This window comes from Mobula birostris, chromosome 16 (assembly GCF_030028105.1).
Source record: "Mobula birostris isolate sMobBir1 chromosome 16, sMobBir1.hap1, whole genome shotgun sequence".
Lineage (NCBI taxonomy): Eukaryota > Metazoa > Chordata > Chondrichthyes > Myliobatiformes > Myliobatidae > Mobula > Mobula birostris.
The window spans coordinates 6,893,603-6,912,662 of NC_092385.1; the positions used below are offsets into that span (position 1 = coordinate 6,893,603).

The 19,060-nt window shown below is 46.1% G+C and overlaps 1 protein-coding gene across 8 annotated transcripts in view; it reads left to right on the forward strand.

Annotated features, from left to right (window-relative positions):
• Positions 1-19,060, forward strand: part of LOC140210964 (plexin-A1-like) — a 464,700-nt gene that overhangs the window by 290,372 nt on the left and 155,268 nt on the right. For all 8 annotated transcript variants that reach the window (XM_072280256.1, XM_072280262.1, XM_072280263.1 and 5 more), the window contains one exon: positions 4,564-4,764. In XM_072280256.1, the coding sequence (XP_072136357.1) occupies positions 4,564-4,764 (201 nt within the window). The remainder of the gene's footprint in view (positions 1-4,563; positions 4,765-19,060) is intronic.

Sequence of the window (19,060 nt, forward strand, 5' to 3'; positions counted from 1 at the left end):
ACTCCGTCCCCCCGACCCCACCTTCTTATTCTGACTTCTTCCTCCTTTCTTTCCAGTCCTGATGAAGGGTTTCGGCCCGAAACATTGATTGTTTACTCCCCTGCATAGACGCTGACCTGCTGAGTCTCTCCAGCATTCTGTGTGTGCAGCTCTCGAGTTCCAGCATCTGCAGCATCCCTTGTGTCCATGATAGCGTTAGGCATTCAGGGGTGCGATGCCTTGTGAGGAGCGTGCCTGATCAGGAGCTGACAGTGCCGGGTGAGAAATCCTGATAGTGAGGGTGACTGCGCTTTGTAAGAGGTGTGAGGTGCAGAGAGATGGGAACAAGAAGAGAGATCGGGTGGAGTGTGGAATGTTACTCTGACTGGAAAGCGAGGAGGAGACACACAGAGGAGATGTACAGGAATACGAAGCAGCCATCACATTGGTGCGATGAACCGCAGATAATTATTTCCAAAAATATACCTCTGGCAGCGAATCTACAGTTGTTCAATTGGGACCTCATCTCCGTCCATTGCATCGAGCCGTCACTCACAATATGTCAACGTCAGTAATGTTTCCACCTGAACCACCGTGTCACTGAGAGATTTGAGAGGCGTAACAGTATACCTAGCCACGATGGGGGGGAGGGGGGAGTGTGCGAGCACAGTGGCTAAGTTTCGGGACCAGCATGGATTCACCAGCTTTGGGCCAGCACACAGCAAGGCAAAATCCACCAACTTCTTCACTTGGTCGTCAAGTTGTTCAGCAGAGAAACAGGCCCTTTGGCCCACCACATCTCCTACTGACCTTCATGCATATCCATACTAATCCGACTTGCATGCAATAATTCCATATCACTCAATGTTCTGCTCATTCAGTGGCCTGATCAGGTGCCTTTTCAATGTTATTCCTGTTCCTGCCTCCACCACTTCCTCTGGCAGCTCATTCCAGACAGGATGCGAGGGATTTACACTTTGGAAGGACAAACTCCAAGGCAGAGTACAAGATAAATGGCAGGATAATTGGTAGAGTGGAGTAGCAGAGGGATCTGGGGGTACATGTCCACAGATCACTGAAAGTTGCCTCACAGGTGGATAGGGTAGTTAAGAAAGCTTATGGGGTGTTAGCTTTCATAAGTCAAGGGATAGAGTTTAAGAGTCGCGAGGTGATGATACAGCTCCATAAAACTCTGGTTAGGCCACACTTGGAGTACTGTGTCCAGTTCTGGTTGCATCACTATAGGAAGGATGTGGAAGCACTGGAAAGGATACAGAGGAGATTTACCAGGATGCTGCCTGGTTTAGAGAGTATGGATTATGATCAGAGATTAAGGGAGCTAGGGCTTTACTCTTTGGAGAGAAGGAGGATGAGAAGAGACATGATAGAGGTATACAAGATATTAAGAGGAATAGATAGAATGGACAGCCAGTGCCTCTTCCCCAGGGCACCACTGCTCAATACAAGAGGACATGGCTTTAAGGTAAGGGGTGGGAAATTCAAGGGGGATATTAGAGGAAGGTTTGTTACTCAGAGAGTGGATGGTGCATCGAATACACTGCCTGAGTTAGTGGTGGAGGCAAGTACACTAGTGAAATTTAAGAGACTACTAGACAGGTATATGGAGGAATTTAAGGTGGGGGGTTATATGGGAGGCAGGGTTTGAGGGTCGGCACAACAATGTGGGCCGAAGGGCCTGTATTATGCTGTACTGTACTATTCTATGTTCTATGTTCTATGGTCTCCCTACCATCTATCGCAGACATTTATCTAGAGCGCTGCATACGAAGGACCCTTAGTTCTATCAAGGATCCCACCCATCCATCCAACATCCTCTTTGACATTCTGAGATCAGGAAGGAGACTCCATTGCATAAAGGCAAGAATGGAATAGGAAGCAGCTTCTTCTCTCAGGCCGTTGAGCTTCTGACCTTCCTGCCACGTCGTATTCGAAGTGTCACAGGATGATTTATTCTGTACCTTACAATATTTAATTTATGCACTTTACTTTGTTTATCTATGCGTAATTCATTTGCAGATTTAATTCTTATTTCCGAAGTTATCATGTGTTAAGTGTACGAGTGTGCTTTACACCCTGGTCCAGAGAAACTCTGTCTCGTTTGACGGTATACGTGTATGTAGTTAAATGACAGTATGAATTAGTCTTTGTGAGAAAGAGTTACCACTCAGATTGCCTTCAATTCTCCTAGCTCTCACTTTAAACCTATCATTTGTTCATCACAACGTGTTGTTTGATGTAGGTGATCACGATCTTTCCACGACCATGATTGTTCTTGGCAAATCTTTGGTGACATCGCCTTCTTCTGGGCAGTGTCTTTACAAGACGGGTGACCCCAGCCATTATCAATACTCTTCGGAGATCGTCTGCCTAGTGTCAATGATCACATAACCAGGACTTGTGATGTGCACCGGCTGCTCATACAACCATCCACCACCTACTCCCACGACTTCACATGACCCTGATTAGGGGCTAAGCAGGTGCTGCACCTTGCCCACGGGTGACCTGCAGCCTAGCGGAGGGAAGGAGCGCCTTAGACCTCCTTTGGTAGAGACGTATCTCCACTCCACCAACCAACTTAAATCTATACCCCTCTCTTTTAGACACTCCTACCACAGTGAAGCACTTACTCCCCCCAGGGTCAAGGGCAGCTTTTACAAGAGTATCGAGGGGTCCCCTAGCACATTAAGAGGGACTGTTGACCTGACTATCTATCTTGTGACCTTGCACCATATCTCTACCTACATTGCACTTGTTCAGTGGCTGTTGCACTTTATTCTGTATTGTTACTGTTTTACCTTGTACTACCTCAATGTACTGTGTAATGAACACTGTGTCTGTGAGAACAGTATACAAGACAAGCCTTTCACTGTATCTTGGTACATGTGACAATAACAATCTAATTCCAATTCCAATGAACAGGCTCTGTTTAGAGTCATAGAGTCTTGCAGAAGGACAGCACAGAAACAAGCCCTTTGACCCATCTAGTCTGTGCTGGGCCATTTCAACTGCCTACTCCAATCGACCAGCACCAGAACCATTACCCTCCATACCCTTACCATCCGTGTGCCCATCCAAACTTCTCTCAAATGTTGAAATTGAGTTTGCGTGCACCATTTGTGCTGGCAGCTCGTTCCCCACTCACAACCCTCTGAGTGAAGAAATTCCCTGTCATGTTTCCCTTAAGCTCTTTCCCTTTAACCCATGATCTGTAGTTGTAGTCCCACCCAACCTCTATTGAAAAAGCCTGCTTGCATTTACCCTATCTCTGCCCCTCATAATTTCATATACCTCTATCGAATCTCCTCTCAATCTTCTATGTTCCAAGGAATAAAGACCTCCTATTCAATCTTTCCTTACAACTCAGGTCCTCCAGATCTAGCAACATCCTTGTAAATTTTATCTGTACTATTTCAACCTTATTTACATCTTTCCTGTAGAAAGATGACCAAAACTGCACACGGTACTCCAAATTAGGCCTTGCCAATGTCTTATACAACTTCAACATAACACCCCATCTCCTGTACTCAACACATTGATTTATGAAGGCCAAAGTGCCAAAAGCTTATTGGAAAGCATAATTCTAACCACTATGCTGTCACATGATTCTTTATATACAAGGCCCTAGTTTGCTCACAATGTTCCAAATGTGGTTTGACGGACATCTTATCAAGGGTCAACTTTATTTGTCATATACATTTACATGTTTTAGGAACTTGCTGTGATGTGTTGGTCAGGGTGCGACATGCAACAAAAAGCAACATTTAACAATTCTAAAGAATTAAGAATTATCTATGAAATAAACTTAGTGGTTAAAGTATGGAGATGGAATAAAATGTGCATAAGTATATAAATACCGTCATGTAAACAGCATTGTAAAAAGTGGTTCCTGAAGCCACTTTTATAGAGCAGTGGCTGAGGTAATAGTTAGAGAGTGGTGGTGGTGGCTGATTGGAATGGTTGATCAGATTAACTGCCTGGGGGAAGAAACTTGTGAAATGGTGTGAAGTTTTTTTGTTTTATTAGTTGTATTGTTACAATTATAATTGTAAAGCCTAGGCAGCACATACTTATGTTTCAGTCCCAACCACATGAATGCGAACATTGCAATTTCCTGCTCTTGTTGTTTTGTATCGACATGCAAATGAATATGTGATGCACAGATATCATGCAAATGAAGGGTGGGGTCATGCAAATGAAGGGTGGGGTCATGCTAATTGAAGGGTGGGTCATGCTAACGAGGGGCAGGGCCTTGCAAACAACAGCAGGGCAAAAAATTATTAAAAATCAGAGCAGACCTGATGGGCCAAATTGTCTAATCTACTTCAATGTCTTATGTATCTTTTAGACCACAGGTTGCCACCCTAGGATGCACGGACCCCTCAGATAATGATAGGAGTCTGTGACATGAAAAAGAATGGGAACCCCTGGTGTAGGACAACATGGGGCTGTGTGATAACATGGCTAGAAGGGGATGGGAGGCTTCAGAAAGCAGGCAGTACATTGACTGATGGCTTCAGAAATGAGAGTGGTGCATTGACTGATGGCTCCCTCTTCCCTTCACAGGACTGCCCGCAGATTCTCCCCTCCACGGAGATCTTCATCCCGGTGGGAGTGGTCAAACCGATCACGCTGGCCGCCAAGAACCTACCTCAACCTCAGTCAGGCCAACGGAGCTACGAGTGCATCTTCGACATCCAGGGGACCGTGCACCGCGTGCCTGCGCTACGGTTCAACAGCTCCAGGGTGCAGTGTCAGAACACCTCGGTAGGGACGCAGGGGTTGAACTAAGGGTGCAGGGTGGATTGTTGTCTTTCTGTCACATGGTGCTCACACCCAGTGAAACGTTTGTTGTGCCAATTGGAAAGAGGAGGGAATATGCCACCGGGTGACTGACAGCAAGAGCCCAACACTACAGTGTGTGGGTGGGCGGATAGTTGGGTTTTGGAGGTGTTGCCATGATGAAGTTGCAAGACTCATCCCCAGAGTACACTCGTGTACACACAAGCGTATGCCCAGGTGCACGCACACAGACGGACCTACGCACACGCACATGAAAGGCCTTGTCTCCCGGAGTGAGGATGGGGCTGAGGGGCTGAATGTCCTCACACAGCCTGCAGGTAGCCCACACAGGTACAGGCCCAGATGTGCTAGCACCCTCCATTAAGGAGCATCCAAAGCCCCGGTTCCCACAGGGAGATGAAGTACATGGGGAGGATATTGTGTTCTTGGCACAGGGACTAGAAACAAATAGACCTCAGTGGGTACTGATTTCTGGACATCTTCTGTGCCAGGAATGATCAGTTATTTGTTTCATTACAAGCCGGGTGGATTTGCAGTTGGCTTGCCCACAGCAGGTAGAAGCTGGTAGTAGATGCAGCATATTCTGCCTGGAGGTCGGTGACCAGTGGTGGTCCTCAGGAATCTGTTCTGGGGTCACTGCTCTTTATGAGATTTATAAATGACTTGGATGAGGGAGTGGAAGTGTGGGTTAGTAAGCTTGCAGATGGCACAAAGGTTGGAGGATTTGTGGACAATGTAGAAAATTGTCGTAGTTTACAAAAGGACATTGACAGGGCGCAGAGTTGGGCTGACAAGCGGCAGATGGAGTTCATTCCAGGAAAATGTGAAGTGATTCATTTTGGAAGGTTGAGGTTGAAGGCAGAGTACAAAATTAATGGTAGGATTTATAACAGAGAGATCTTGAGATTTGCATTCAGTGATCCCTCAAAGTTAATAGGCTGGTTAAGAAGGTGTCTAGTGTGTTGGCTTTCATTAGTTGGGGAATTGAGTTTAACAGCTGCAAGGAAATGTTGCAGCCACACTTGAAGTATTGAGTTCAGTTTTGGTTGCTTCATTATAGAATGGATGTGGAAGTTTTAGAGAGGGTGCGGAGGCAGTTTACCAGGATGCTGTCTGAATTGGAGACCAGGTCATATGAGGATGGGTTAGGCAAGCTAGTCTCTTCTGTTTGGAGTGAAGGAGGATGAGAGATCCTGCTATTTTACTTTTACCTTCCCGCTCTGTTGGATCCAGTACAAGGAGTTGGTCCTCAGTGTTGTTAGCCAAGAGTGAAAGCCGGTGTCTGAACCCACCCCGGTGTCTGAACCCACCCCTGTGTCCTCACCCTCTCCGGCTGGCCTGACAAGAGGGAAGCCGATCGTTCTTCTGAGCAAGGACTGGCAGAGAGTTTGTTGCGGGGGGGGCGTGAGGGTTCAACAATGGTACAGTGTTGGCAGGAACAATGAACTCGCTGTGGGATTTGTGTGGTTATGTCTTATCAAGATATCCAGAGTTAATGATTGGGTTCCTGCCGTGCCCTGAGCAGAGTGCATCGTTCGTTGGCATTCACGACGTGGGGGCGGTGGTGCAGGATTGTTTCTTTGAGTTGATCTCAGCACAATACAGCTGGCTGATTGCTTCTTTCCACAATAATACACTGCTGCTGTGTCAATGCTGCTTTAGAAAGGGATTTGTGTCTGCTTATTTCTCCTCCAAATAACGACGGAGCCTGTTGTCTATCAGGGCTGTTCAGTCATTTACTGAGCCACACACAACCCTCTTGAATATCCTCTTGTCATCTTCTCCTTCAGCTCACCAGACTGCCGGCTGTAAGAATCCAGCGTATTATATTCCCATTTGTTGCCGGCTGATGACGGGGGCCTCATTGTCTCTTCTTGACGTGTGTGTATGTGCGAGTGAGACCTACAGGTCTTGACAGGCCAAACGTGACGCAAGTCCATGAATGTCCAGCAATGGCAAGGCTCTAGAAGACCCAGTGGTGTGTGGGTGGGTAAGCAGGGAGGTGAGGCGAGGTCCCTGGGGTGGGATGGGCCCCAATCAATGGGGTCACCGCTTGGGATTTGGTAGAGTTTCAGATTTCTGAATGCTCCACGAACCCATGAACACAGTTTCACCATCTTGCTCTCTTTTTGCATTACTTATTTTTTGTAACTTGTAATTAAAAAAAGACTTGCATTGTACTGCAGCCAGTGTAACCGTTAGCTCATCGCTTTACTGTGCCAGCTGGAAGATCTGGGTTTGATAGACCCAACACTAAGACAGGTGGTCTCTCACTCTCTTCTCCTGAGGGAAGATCCTCTCCCTCGATTCCGGATGGTGCTGGAGCAAGGTTTAATCGACGTGGATTGTAGACTTGGACTCTTAATTCAGGTTTATGATGTGTTCTAGTTATGGTCGCACTTTTTTGTTCCTACTTTTGGGCGATATTTGAATCGGGGCAGCCTGCAGATTACAAACACTGAGCTGAACTGAACTGAAATGTGCCTTGTGACTTTGCGTTTTATATTCTGTGTTTCCACTCATCCTTTTTGTGGTCGTTTGTGCAAATATTTTGTACGTGGTTTGGGGGGTTTTTCTTTGAACGGGTCGGTTCCATGGTGTTCCTTTGTTTCGTGACTGTCTGTGGGAAGACGAATCACAGGGATGTACGCTGCATGCATACTTGGATAATAAATGTATTTTCAATCTCAGTCCTTCAGCTCATGATGTGCCAATCTCATAACCTACTGTAAGATCGATCTAACCCTTCCCTCCCACATAGCCCTCATTTTTCTATCATCCATGTGCCCATGTAAGAGTCCCTTAAACGTCGCTAATGCGTCTGCCTCTACCACCACCCCTGGCAATGCGTTCCAGTGCTCGCCACTCTCTGTGTAAAAAAAAAAACACCTACATACAATATACCCCTTATAGTCTAAGGTTCAAGTTTATTGTCATTCAACCATGCACATGTATACTGCTAAATGAAACATCATTCCCCTGGGGCCAGGGCGCAAAACACAGTCACCCACAGCACGTATAATTATGATCCGGCACATCATCATAACATAAGAACATAAGAAATCGGAGCAGGAGTCAGGCATCTGGCCTGTTGAGCCTGCTCCGCAATTCAATAAAATCATGGCTGATCTGACCATAGACACATCTCCACCTACCTGCCTTTTCCCCATAACCCTTACTATGCAAAAATCTATCCAACCTTGTCGTAAATATATTCACTGGGGTAGCCTCCACTGCTTCATTGGGCAGAGAACTCTACAGATTCACCACTCTCTGGGAAAAGCAGTTCTTCCTCATCCCCGTCCTAAATTCACTCCCCCGAATCTTGAGGCTATGTCCTGTAGTTCTAGTCTCACCTACCAGTGGAAACAACTTTCCTGCCTCTATCTTACCTATCCCTTTCATAATTTTATATGTTTGTATAAGATCTCCTCTCATTCTTCTGAATTCCAGTGAGTACAGAACCAGGTGACTCAATCTCTCCTCATAGTCTAACCCCCTCATCTCTGGAATCAACCCGGTGAACCTCCTTTGTACCACCTCCAAAGCCAGTATATCCTTCCTCAAGTAAAGAGACCAGAACTACGTATCGCATAATCTTTCCACAACCATGATTGTTCTTGGTAATGTTTCTACAGAAGTGGTTTGCCATTGCCTTCTCCTGGACAGTGTCTTTACAAGATAGGTGACCCCAGTCATTATCAATACTCTTCAGAGATTGTCTGCCTGGCGAACTGTGAAGTGGATGGGCTACAACAGCAGATGAAAATGAACATACATTCCATGGCTGATTTATTAGGTACTGGAGGCTCCTCATAAAGTGCCCACTGAGTGTACACGTGACAATAAGTACACGTCTGAATCTGAAGCAGTGGTCACATAGCCAGGACTTGTGATCTGCACCAGCTGCCCATACGACCATTCACCACCCACTCCCATGGCTTCACGTGACCCTGATCGGGGGCTAAGCATGTTGTCCAAGTCCCTGAGTGGCATGGCTTGAAAATTGATACATTCACATAAATATGTAATATTTTAATTATCTTCTATTAGTTTTTATAAGCTTCTATTCGGTCTCCCTTCAGCCTTTGCCTCTTCAGGGAAAACAACCCTAGTTTGTCTGATCTCTTGGTATCACAATTTTCCTCCAATCCAAGCAATATCTCGGAAAACCTGTCCTGAACCCTCTCCACATTCTCCACATTCCTGGGGACTAGAGCTGAATGCAAGGGACTTGCCAAGGCGTCGAAGGGTGCCAGTGAGCGGTCTGGGGTCAGAGCCTCTATCATTAAGCAGGAGATTATCTTAAGAGGAATCAGTGACTTTGGTACCCAAACTTTTTCCATGTCACACAGCAACAGGGCAGGAGGTTGATTTGATAAACAGTGAACTGTAATCTCAGGCTTAGCTTGCTGTGAACACAGGACCCATGTTCAGATAACGCCCGAGATGAATGCAGCTGTCAGAATTTGGCTGTACGATTCTCAAAAGGTCTTTTATGAAGGATCTTGTGGCATTCCTGTCCCTCCGTGGATGGCTGCTTCATTCTTCGAGCCGTTCAGGGAATCCCAGTGAAGCTGCTTTAGACCAGCACCATCTGTATTAATACATCACTGACCTTTGCCAGGGCTCAGTTACCTAACTGCAGCTCCCCCAAGGTCTCTTGTGTTCTTTTGATTAGATGGTAAATACATAATTAAATATTGATTCATTGTCATCTGTCACCTGATTGAACAGGTAATTTTAACTCGCTCAGTCTTCTCACTGAATGTTTAGGGTATAAAACATCCCCATGTGCCGGGCCTTGGCGCATTGGAGTGGGAGATTAGTACTGCTTCAGATTCAGACGTGTACTTATTGTCACGTGTACACTCAGTGGGCACTTTATGAGGAGCCTCCGGCACCTAATAAATCAGCCGCGGAATGTGTGCTCATGTTCTTCTGCTGTTGTAGCCCATCCACTTCACAGTTCGACGTGTTGTGCGTTCAGAGATGCTGTTGTGCACACCACTGTTGTAAGACGTTGCTGTCTTGTCAGTTTGAAGCATTCTGACCATTCTCCCTCGGACCTCTCTCAATAACAAGGTAGCTTCACCCACAGGAGTATCGCCTACTGGATTTTCTTTTTGTTTTTCGCACCATTCTCTGTAAACACTAGAGCCTGTTGTGCATGAAAATCCCAGAAGATCAGCAGTTTCTGAGATAGTCAAACCAGCCCGTTTGACACCAACAATCGTTCCATGGTGGAAAAGAATAGAATAGAACTTTACTAGAACTTAGTTCAAGGCAACGAGATTGTGGTGCTACTCCTATCTGTGTGAAACAAATAATGCATGCGGTATGGCTGAATTTTTTTTAAAAAGTCCCATATTTACATGCAACAAGTGACTTTAACAGTCCATAACACTCAAAGGCCATTGGCAAGCAAGGATGTGGCATTATTCAGCTGCACAACCAGAACATCCCTTGGGAAGAAACTGTTTTTAGTCTTACTGTCTTGGCTAAGATGTTTCTGTATCTCCTACCAGATGGCAGGAGATTGAACAGACAGTGTCCGGACAAGATGGACCTTTAATGATGTTATGAGCAGTAAGAATTGTAGATTGTCTCTAGGTCTGGTTGTTGAGTCCCACTGATGTGCTGAGCCATCCTAATCACCCGTTGGAGCACTTTGTGATCTGTCTTGCTGCAGCTGGAGTACCACACTGTCATTCCAAATGTCAGTATGATCTGTATCGCACATCGATAAAAGTTGGCCGGTAGCTTTTGAGGCAGATTAACTCTCCTGAAGCACCTCAGGTGGTATAGTCGCCGTTGTGCCTTCTCTACTATCGAAGTTGTGCTGATCACATTTATTCCCATTCTGATGTTGGATCTGAACCGCTGGACCATGTCCGTGTGCTTTTATGCATTGAGTTGCCAGCGTTTCATTGGCCGATTAGATGCCTACATGAACAGGTGAACAGGTCCACCTAATAAAATGGTCACTGATGTGTTGATGTACATCATGGTCACCAGCCCATCAATGTACTGAGTCCAGAAGTTGGGTTGTTATGTTGAAATTGTATGAGGCCTAACTTGGAGTATTGTGTGCAGTTCTCTGACATTAAATGTACCTTTTGAAACCTTTGAGTTTTGGTCACCTACCCTCAGAAAAGATGTAAATTCGATGGAAAGAGTGCAGAGAAAGTTTACAAAAAGTTGTTGCTGGGTCTTGAGAATCTAAGTTGTAGGGAAAGGTTGATGGGTAATGAGTTTATTCCCTAGAACAGTGAAGATTGAGGGGAGATTTGATAGAGGTATACAAAATTATGAGGGGTATACATAAGGTAAATGCAAGCGGGCTTTTTCCACTGAGGTTGGGTGAGACTGCAAGAGAGGTCATGGTTTAAGGGTAAAAGGTGAAATGTTTAAGCAGAACATGAGGGGGAACTTCTTCATTCAGGGTGGTGAGAGTGTGGAATGAGCTGTCAGCAGAAATGGTGGATGCGGGGTTGATTTCAACACAAGCAAAATTTGGATGGGTACATGGAGGGAAGGGATATGAAAGGCTTTGGTTGGGTGCATGTCAATGGAACTAGGACGGTTAATGGTTCAGCACAGACTAGATGAGTCAAAGGCCTGTTTCTGTGCTGTGGTGCTATATGACTATACTGTGAAGTTTCTCTCTTGTGTCCAATCAAATCATAAAGGATTGGGCCAGGTAGCCCACATATGCTGCCAATCTTCCATAAGCCCCAAGACATAGGAGCAAATTTAGGCTATTCTGCCCATTAAGCCATCTGGCACCAATATAGCATATTCACAATGTACTTATCCTAACCCGTATGTCTTTGGACTGTGGGAGGAAACCAGAGCACACAGAAGAAACCCACACAGTCATGGGGAGAACGTACAAACTCCTTACAGACAGTGTTGGGAATTGAACCCGGACAGGTGATTGCTGGCTCTGTAAAGTGTTGCACTAACCATTACAGTACCGTGCCACCCCACTGTGGAGTAACAGAGTTATATAACATCGAAACACTGACATGCCCATGCTGACCAGGGTGCCGCTAGAGATAATCCAATTTGCATGCATTAGGCCAAAGGTTTCTTCCGCAAAGAGTGGCGGAAGTAGTAGAGCCATTGAATATGTTTAGGGTAGTGGTCGATGGAATCTGGACAAGTGAATGCCATAGGCAGCTGTGGAGGCTAAGTATTTATGTATATTTAGTGAGGAGGTTGGTAGATTCTTGATTGGTCAGGGCATAAAGGGATACGGGGAGAAGGCAGGAGATTGGGGCTGAGAGGAAAAATGGATCAGCCGTGGTGAAATGGCAGAGCAGCCTCAATGGGCCAAATGGCCTAATTCTGCTCCTGTGTCTCATGGTCTTATGGAATGGGAATGGAATGTTATCAGGGTTAGGCAGGAATGCAGAGTGGTGGTTGAAGTCAGGCTAGCCTTGATCTTCAGCATATAGCAATCCACCAGTGGAGCCAGCAGGTCTGGCAGTGGGATTGATGGCTGTCTGGGTTGAGACCCTGCATCAGGTCCTTGGTGTTGTGTAACCTATGGAATTCATTGCCTTGGAGGCCAAGTCCTTAAGACCATAATACACAGGAGCAGAATTGGGCCATTTGACCCAGTGAATCTGCTCCGCCATTCGATTATGGACGATTTATTGTCCCTCTCAACCCCGTTCTCCTGCCTTCTCCACATCACTTTTGACACCCCTTTCTAATCAAGAACCTATCAACCTTCGCTTTAGATATACCAGAGGATCTGGTATCCACAGCTGCCTGTGGCAATGACTTCCACAGATTCACCACCCTCTGTCTGAGGAAATTCCTCCTTGCCTGAAGGAGATGTCCTTGTACTCTGTGGCTGTGCCTTCTGGTCCTAGACTCTCCCACTATTGGAAACATCTTCTCCACATCCATTCTATCTCAATCTTTCAATATCCAATAGGTTTTCGAGAGCCCTATTCATTCTTCTAAACTTCAGTGAGTACAGGCCCAGAGCCATCAAACGCTCCTCACATGTTAACCCTTTCATTGCCAGGATAATTCTTGTATCCCCATTTCCAATGCCAGGACATCCTTTCTTCGGTGTGGGGCCCAAAGCTGCTCATAATAGACATTGGGCATATTTAAAACATTGGATATATTTAAATATACCCAAACCATTGGGTATATTTAAAGCAGAGGTTAATAGGTTCTTTATCAGTACAGGTATCAACAGTTTCAGAGAGAAGGCAGGAGAATGGGGTTGAGAGAGAAAATAAATCAGCCATGATCAAATAGCAGAACAGACTTAATGGACTGAGTGGCCTACTTCTGCTCTTATGTCTTTTGGTTTTATGGTTCCTCTACCCCTTAGTTGAATGTTTGTTTAATCTTGGTTGGCTGGGAGGTTGAGTCACAATTTTTGGCAATATTTCCCAGTAGTCTCTGTTTGATCCTAGCCTGCAAGTGTTCAGAATTCACCCTGTGCAGTCCTTGTGGTGAGGAGCTTCCAAATGTTCCCACGTGCCTGCAGTTGGAAAGTGACTGCATGGTACTTGGTGAAGAGAAATTTCTTCACCTGGCAATATGTGCTCTGCAGCTGTGACACTGTGGTTTGGGGTGAGATTATTTACAATCAGGAACCTCTCTGACACAAATTGAATACATCTGAGAGTCTCTTAGCAGCATCATGGGTAGTTCTGTCCTGTTGAGCTTCTCCATTGTCGAACAGTTGCTGGAAGAGCTTCTCTTTTTACAGAAAGAGAATTTATTAACATAGAAACATAAGAAAAACATAGAAACTTAGAAAACCTACAGCACAATACAGGCCCTTCGGCCCACAAAGCTGTACCAAACGTGTCCTTACCTGAGAAGTTACCTAGGGTAATTGAAAGTGAAATTATTAAAACAAAGAAGTCATGCCAGCAGCTACATTTCATTATGGAGTTTCAGGAGATTTTGTACGTCATGAAAGACTCTAGCAAGTTTCTACAGATGTACTGTGGAGAACATTCTTAAATGGTTGCATTATTGCTTGGTATGGAGGCCTCAATGCACAGAATTGGCACAAAACTACAGAGAGTTGCAAAGCTCCAAGGTGGGCACCAGCCTCTCCACTATCGAGCACACCTACAAAAGTTGGTACCTCAGGAAAGAAAGCATCCATCATTAGGGACCCCCACCATCCAGGGCATACCCATTACTACCATCAGGGAGAAGGTACGGGAGGCACAACATTTTAGGAACAGCTTCTTACTCTCTTCCATCATGTTTCTGAATGGTCCATTAACCCATGAACCACTATTCCCCTTTGCACTATATATTTAATTTTTTTTGAAACTTAGAGTAATTGTTATGTCTTGCACTGTATTGCTGCCCCAAAACAACTAATTTCGCATCAAAGTTGCTGGTGAACGCAGCAGGCCAGGCAGCATCTCTAGGATGAGGTGCAGTCGACGTTTCAGGCCGAGACCCTTCGTCAGGATTAACTGAAGGAAGAGTGAGTAAGGGATTTGAAAGTTGGAGGAGGAGGGGCTTCCCTTCCTCCACTATCAACTCTGCTCTTAAACGCATCTCCCCCATTTCACGTACATCTGCTCTCACTCCATCCTCCCGCCACCCCACTAGGAATAGGGTTCCCCTGGTCCTCACCTACCACCCCACCAGCCTCCGGGTCCAACATATTATTCTCCGTAACTTCCGCCACCTCCAATGGGATCCCACCACTAAGCACATCTTTCCCTCCCCCCCCCCCGCATTCCGCAGGGTTCGCTCCCTACGCAACTCCCTTGTCCATTCGTCCCCCCCATCCCTCCCCACCGATCTCCCTCCTGGCACTTATCCGTGTAAGTGGAACAAGTGCTACACATGCCCTTACACTTCCTCCCTTACCACCATTCAGGGCCCCAAACAGTCCTTCCAGGTGAGGCAACACTTCACCTGTGAGTCGACTGGGGTGATATACTGCTTTCGGTGCTCCTGATGTGGCCTTTTATATATTGGCGAGACCCGACGCAGACTGGGAGACCGCTTTGCTGAACATCTACGCTCTGTCCGCCAGAGAAAGCAGGATCTCCCAGTGGCCACACATTTTAATTCCACATCCCATTCCCATTCTGACATGTCTATCCATGGCCTCCTCTACTGTAAAGATGAAGCCACACTCAGGTTGGAGGAACAACACCTTATATTCCGTCTGGGTAGCCTCCAACCTGATGGCATGAACACTGACTTCTCTAACTTCCGCTAGGCCCCACCTCCCCCTCGTACCCCATCTGTTACTTATTTTTATACACACATTCTTTCTCTCACTCTCCTTTTTCTCCCTCTGTCCCTCTAAATATACCCCTTGCCCATCCTCTGGGTCCCGCCCCCCAATCTTTCTTCCCGGACCTCCTGTCCCATGATCCTCTCGTATCCCCTTTGCCAATCACCTGTCCAGCTCTTGGCTCCATCCCTCCCCCTCCTGTCTTCTCCTATCATTTTGGATCTCCCCCTCCCCCTCCAACTTTCAAATCCCTTACTCACTCTTCCTTCAGTTAGTCCTGACGAAGGGTCTCGGCCTGAAACGTCGACTGTACCTCTTCCTACAGATGCTGCCTGGCCTGCTGCGTTCACCAGCAACTTTGATGTGTGTTGCTTGAAATTCCAGCATCTGCAGAATTCCTGTTGTTTGCGACAACAAATTTCACAGCAGTTTTGTGCAAAAGTCAGGCACATGAAACGTATGTAAGACTTTGCACATTATTGTAGTAATTTTATGTATTATATTGTACAGCTGCCGCAAAAAAAACAAATTTTTGGAGTGCTGATAAACCTGATTCTGGTATGGGACTCTATTGTGGGCTGAGAATGGGAAGGGGGCAGCGAGAGGGGAATCATGGTTGGGAAAAGGGGAAGGGAGGGAGGGAGGGAGTGGGAAGCACCAGTGAGACATTCTGCAATGATCAATAAACCAATTGTTTGGCATCAGGTGACCTTGCCTGGAGTCTCAGAGCTGGGTGTGCCTGCACCTGCGCCACCTCCACCCTCTGACGATCCTCCTCTGCCACGTGTCCCACACCCCTCCCGCGGCACTCCACCCTCACCATTCCCAGCATCCTTTGTTCCCACCAGATTTACAAACTCGTTCTCCGCTCCATATTGACAAACACAGCACTGTGCAAAAGTCTCAGACACCCTAGCTCTAAAACCTTTGCACAGTACTGTATGTCAGTGGTAATAAATCTGAATCCGAAAATATCTTTGTAGATCCAAAGCTAATTATCTACATCGCCTTGGTGATAATGCTCCTAATGTTCTGTCAGTTGTGCCTTTGTTACTGTCATTCTCCGCCGTGAGTCAGCCTGTTGGTGATTTGAGTTTCCCTGGCACCAAAGCCATGCGGACTCCCCAGTGAGGTACCGAGCCAGCGATGCACTCTCTTTTCCTTACCTACTTAAACAAAGGCTGTGCTGCTCACCCAGATGGGCATCACACATCCCAATGCAGGTGGGGGGGAGTTTTGTTATACCTACCCAGATGCAAGACAACGTGGAGGAACAGAGTGATCTTGGGTTCCAAGTCCACAGGTTCCTCAAAGCTGCCGTGCAAGCCAAAAGGGTTGTCAGTGAGGCGTGTGGCTTGCTGGCCTTCATTAGTTGGGGGATTGAGTTCAAGACCCTCGAGGTAACACACACAAAATGCTGGAGCAATTGGGCAGGCCTGGCAGCATCTATGGAAAAGATTAAACAGTCAACGTTTTGGGCCAATACCCTTCTTCAGGGGAGAGTTGGTCGAGATACACAAAATTCTAAGGTGTATAGATGCGGTAACTGCAAGCAGGCTTTTTCTGCTGAGGTTGGGTGAGACTAGAAGTAGAGGTCATAGGTGAAATATTTAAGGGGAACCTGAGGGGGAACTTCTTCACTCAGCGGGTGATGAGAGTGTGGAAGTGGTGGATGCAAGTTTGATTGCAACATTTAAGAGAAGTTTGGAGAAGTTCAGTGCATGAATGGGAGGGGTGGGGAGGGTTGTAGGTGCAGGTCGATGGGACAAGGCGGAATGGCAGGTAAGCACGGACTAGATGGCCAAAGGGCTTGTTTCTGTGCTGTCGAATAGAATAGGACTTCACTGTCATTGCTCAAGATTGGTGTCGTACTGTTGTACTCTATGACCCTTTAATTGTACCTGCCTCTACAGCTTCCAATGGCAGCTTGTTCCATATTTCCAACGCCCTACATTGACAACTCATGAAGTCGGCACATTTTGACCTTTTGAGATTGCGAAAGGCATTTTGCATATGAAAGGCACCCTAAACACAAAAGATTCTGAGATTCTGGAAATCTAGACCAATACATACAAGCTTGCTGGAGGAACTCAGCAGGTCAGGTAGCATCTATGGAGTTGAATAAGCCGTCTGTGTTTTGGGCTGAGACCCTTGTGAAGTGACTCAGCTCGAAACGTCAACTTTTTAATTCCTCCCCATAGATGCTGCCTGACTTGCGGAGTTCCTCCAGCATTTTGCATGTGTTACTCTGAAAGCCGTCCAAGCAGCTTTACAGTTAATTGCCCCAGGCATGGCTAGCATCGGTAACCTGTTCCAATTTGCTTTCTACTGATTGGCTGGTTGCCCCAACTCAGAACTCCGAAGCCTCCAATCGCGTCTCTCTGTGGAACTGCAAGCTTGTGGTGGTTGGGAAGGGTACAGGCAGCAGATTGGATCGCTACTCCGAGCCTGAGATAAGCTGCTGAATCTCTTGCTCATGATGATCTTGACAGCTTTGTGGCCACCTTCAGCAAGGCCAGATTGCTGCTTGAAATCAAACTTAATTCTGAAATTCTAGCTCCAAAGGTCAGCGCACCAGACCTGGTACCAGATAAGGAAAAGAAAACTGATCTGGGTCTGCAGGTTCTCCCTAACTACACATGAAGAATAAACCTTTGGACAGCGGCAACTTGCAAAGATTCTATCCCACTGTCAAGTGTGTTTATCAGGACACATTGGAATAATAGGATTTGGACTCAAATCAAAGTCAAAGTAAATTTTATTATCAAAGTACAGATCTGTCACCACAGACAACCCGCAGATTCATTTTCCTGTGGGCATACTCAGCAAATCTATGGAATAGTAACTATAACAGGATCGGTGAAAGATCAACCAGATTGCAGAAGAGAACAAACTGTGCAGATGCGAATATAAATAAATAGCGATAAATAACAAGAACATGAGATAATGAGATAAAGAGTCCTTAAAGTGAGGTCATTGGTTGTGGGAACATCTCAAGGATTGGGCAATTGAGTGTAGCTGTCCCCTTTTATTCTGGAGCCTGATAGTTGAGGGGACAGTAATCCTATGGAGCTGTGGTTCTGAATTTCAGCCATGTAATCATCTGGAACAGCAAAGGGTTGCTGGGCTGGTTTATAGGACAGGACAACGCAGGATCAGGCCACTTGGCCGATTCTGTCCCTACTCACCATGATGCCAATTTAAACAGTGAAGATCTGTACCCCTTCATTCTCTGCCTGTTCAAGTGTCTGTCAGACTGCTTCTAAAACGACGTTCTCATAGGTGACTCCACCACTTCACCCGGCAGCCCATTCCGGGCACCCTTCACTCTTAGGTAGGCATGTAAGTGATGGGCCAAATGGTCTCATTCTGCTCCTATATCTTATGGTCTGAAACTGAGAGAGAGTGGGTGAATATGGACACTGTTCAGGCAAAAGTGATTCGGTGTCATTAGCTCAATTAATATGGCACAGTATGGGAGGCCAAAGTGCCTGTGTCGTATTGTTCTGTGTTCTGTGTTAATATGGACCCTGCCCCCTGCCCCCTGCCCCCTGCCCACAGGTAAGATGGGCACCGTATCCACAACCAATATGGACATCCCGGCCATAAGTCATACTGACACCCTGCTTACAAATAATAAGCATGGATACATTGCCCACTTCCAAGTTCCATCTAATGTACAGCAGGCTATTTGTTCCAAGACATCCTGGTCCAAGACGAGGTACGCAGCTAACAGAAACAGAAAAGAATATAAAATCGCTTGACTGAGTGGGAAGGGGAGATGGAGTTCACTGCAAGGTCATCCACTACGGATGCAAGACTGCAAACTGATGGATTTGACATTCTCAATTGATCATTAATAAGTATTTCTTTCTAAGTAATATTTCTGTACACAGGGAATAATATTTTACCTAATTCTCATGAATTCATGCGACTGCACTAGGGAACAGAGAGGTATTCACAGCAGTCTGAAAAGGGCAGTGAAAGTACTTCAGATATCAGTCG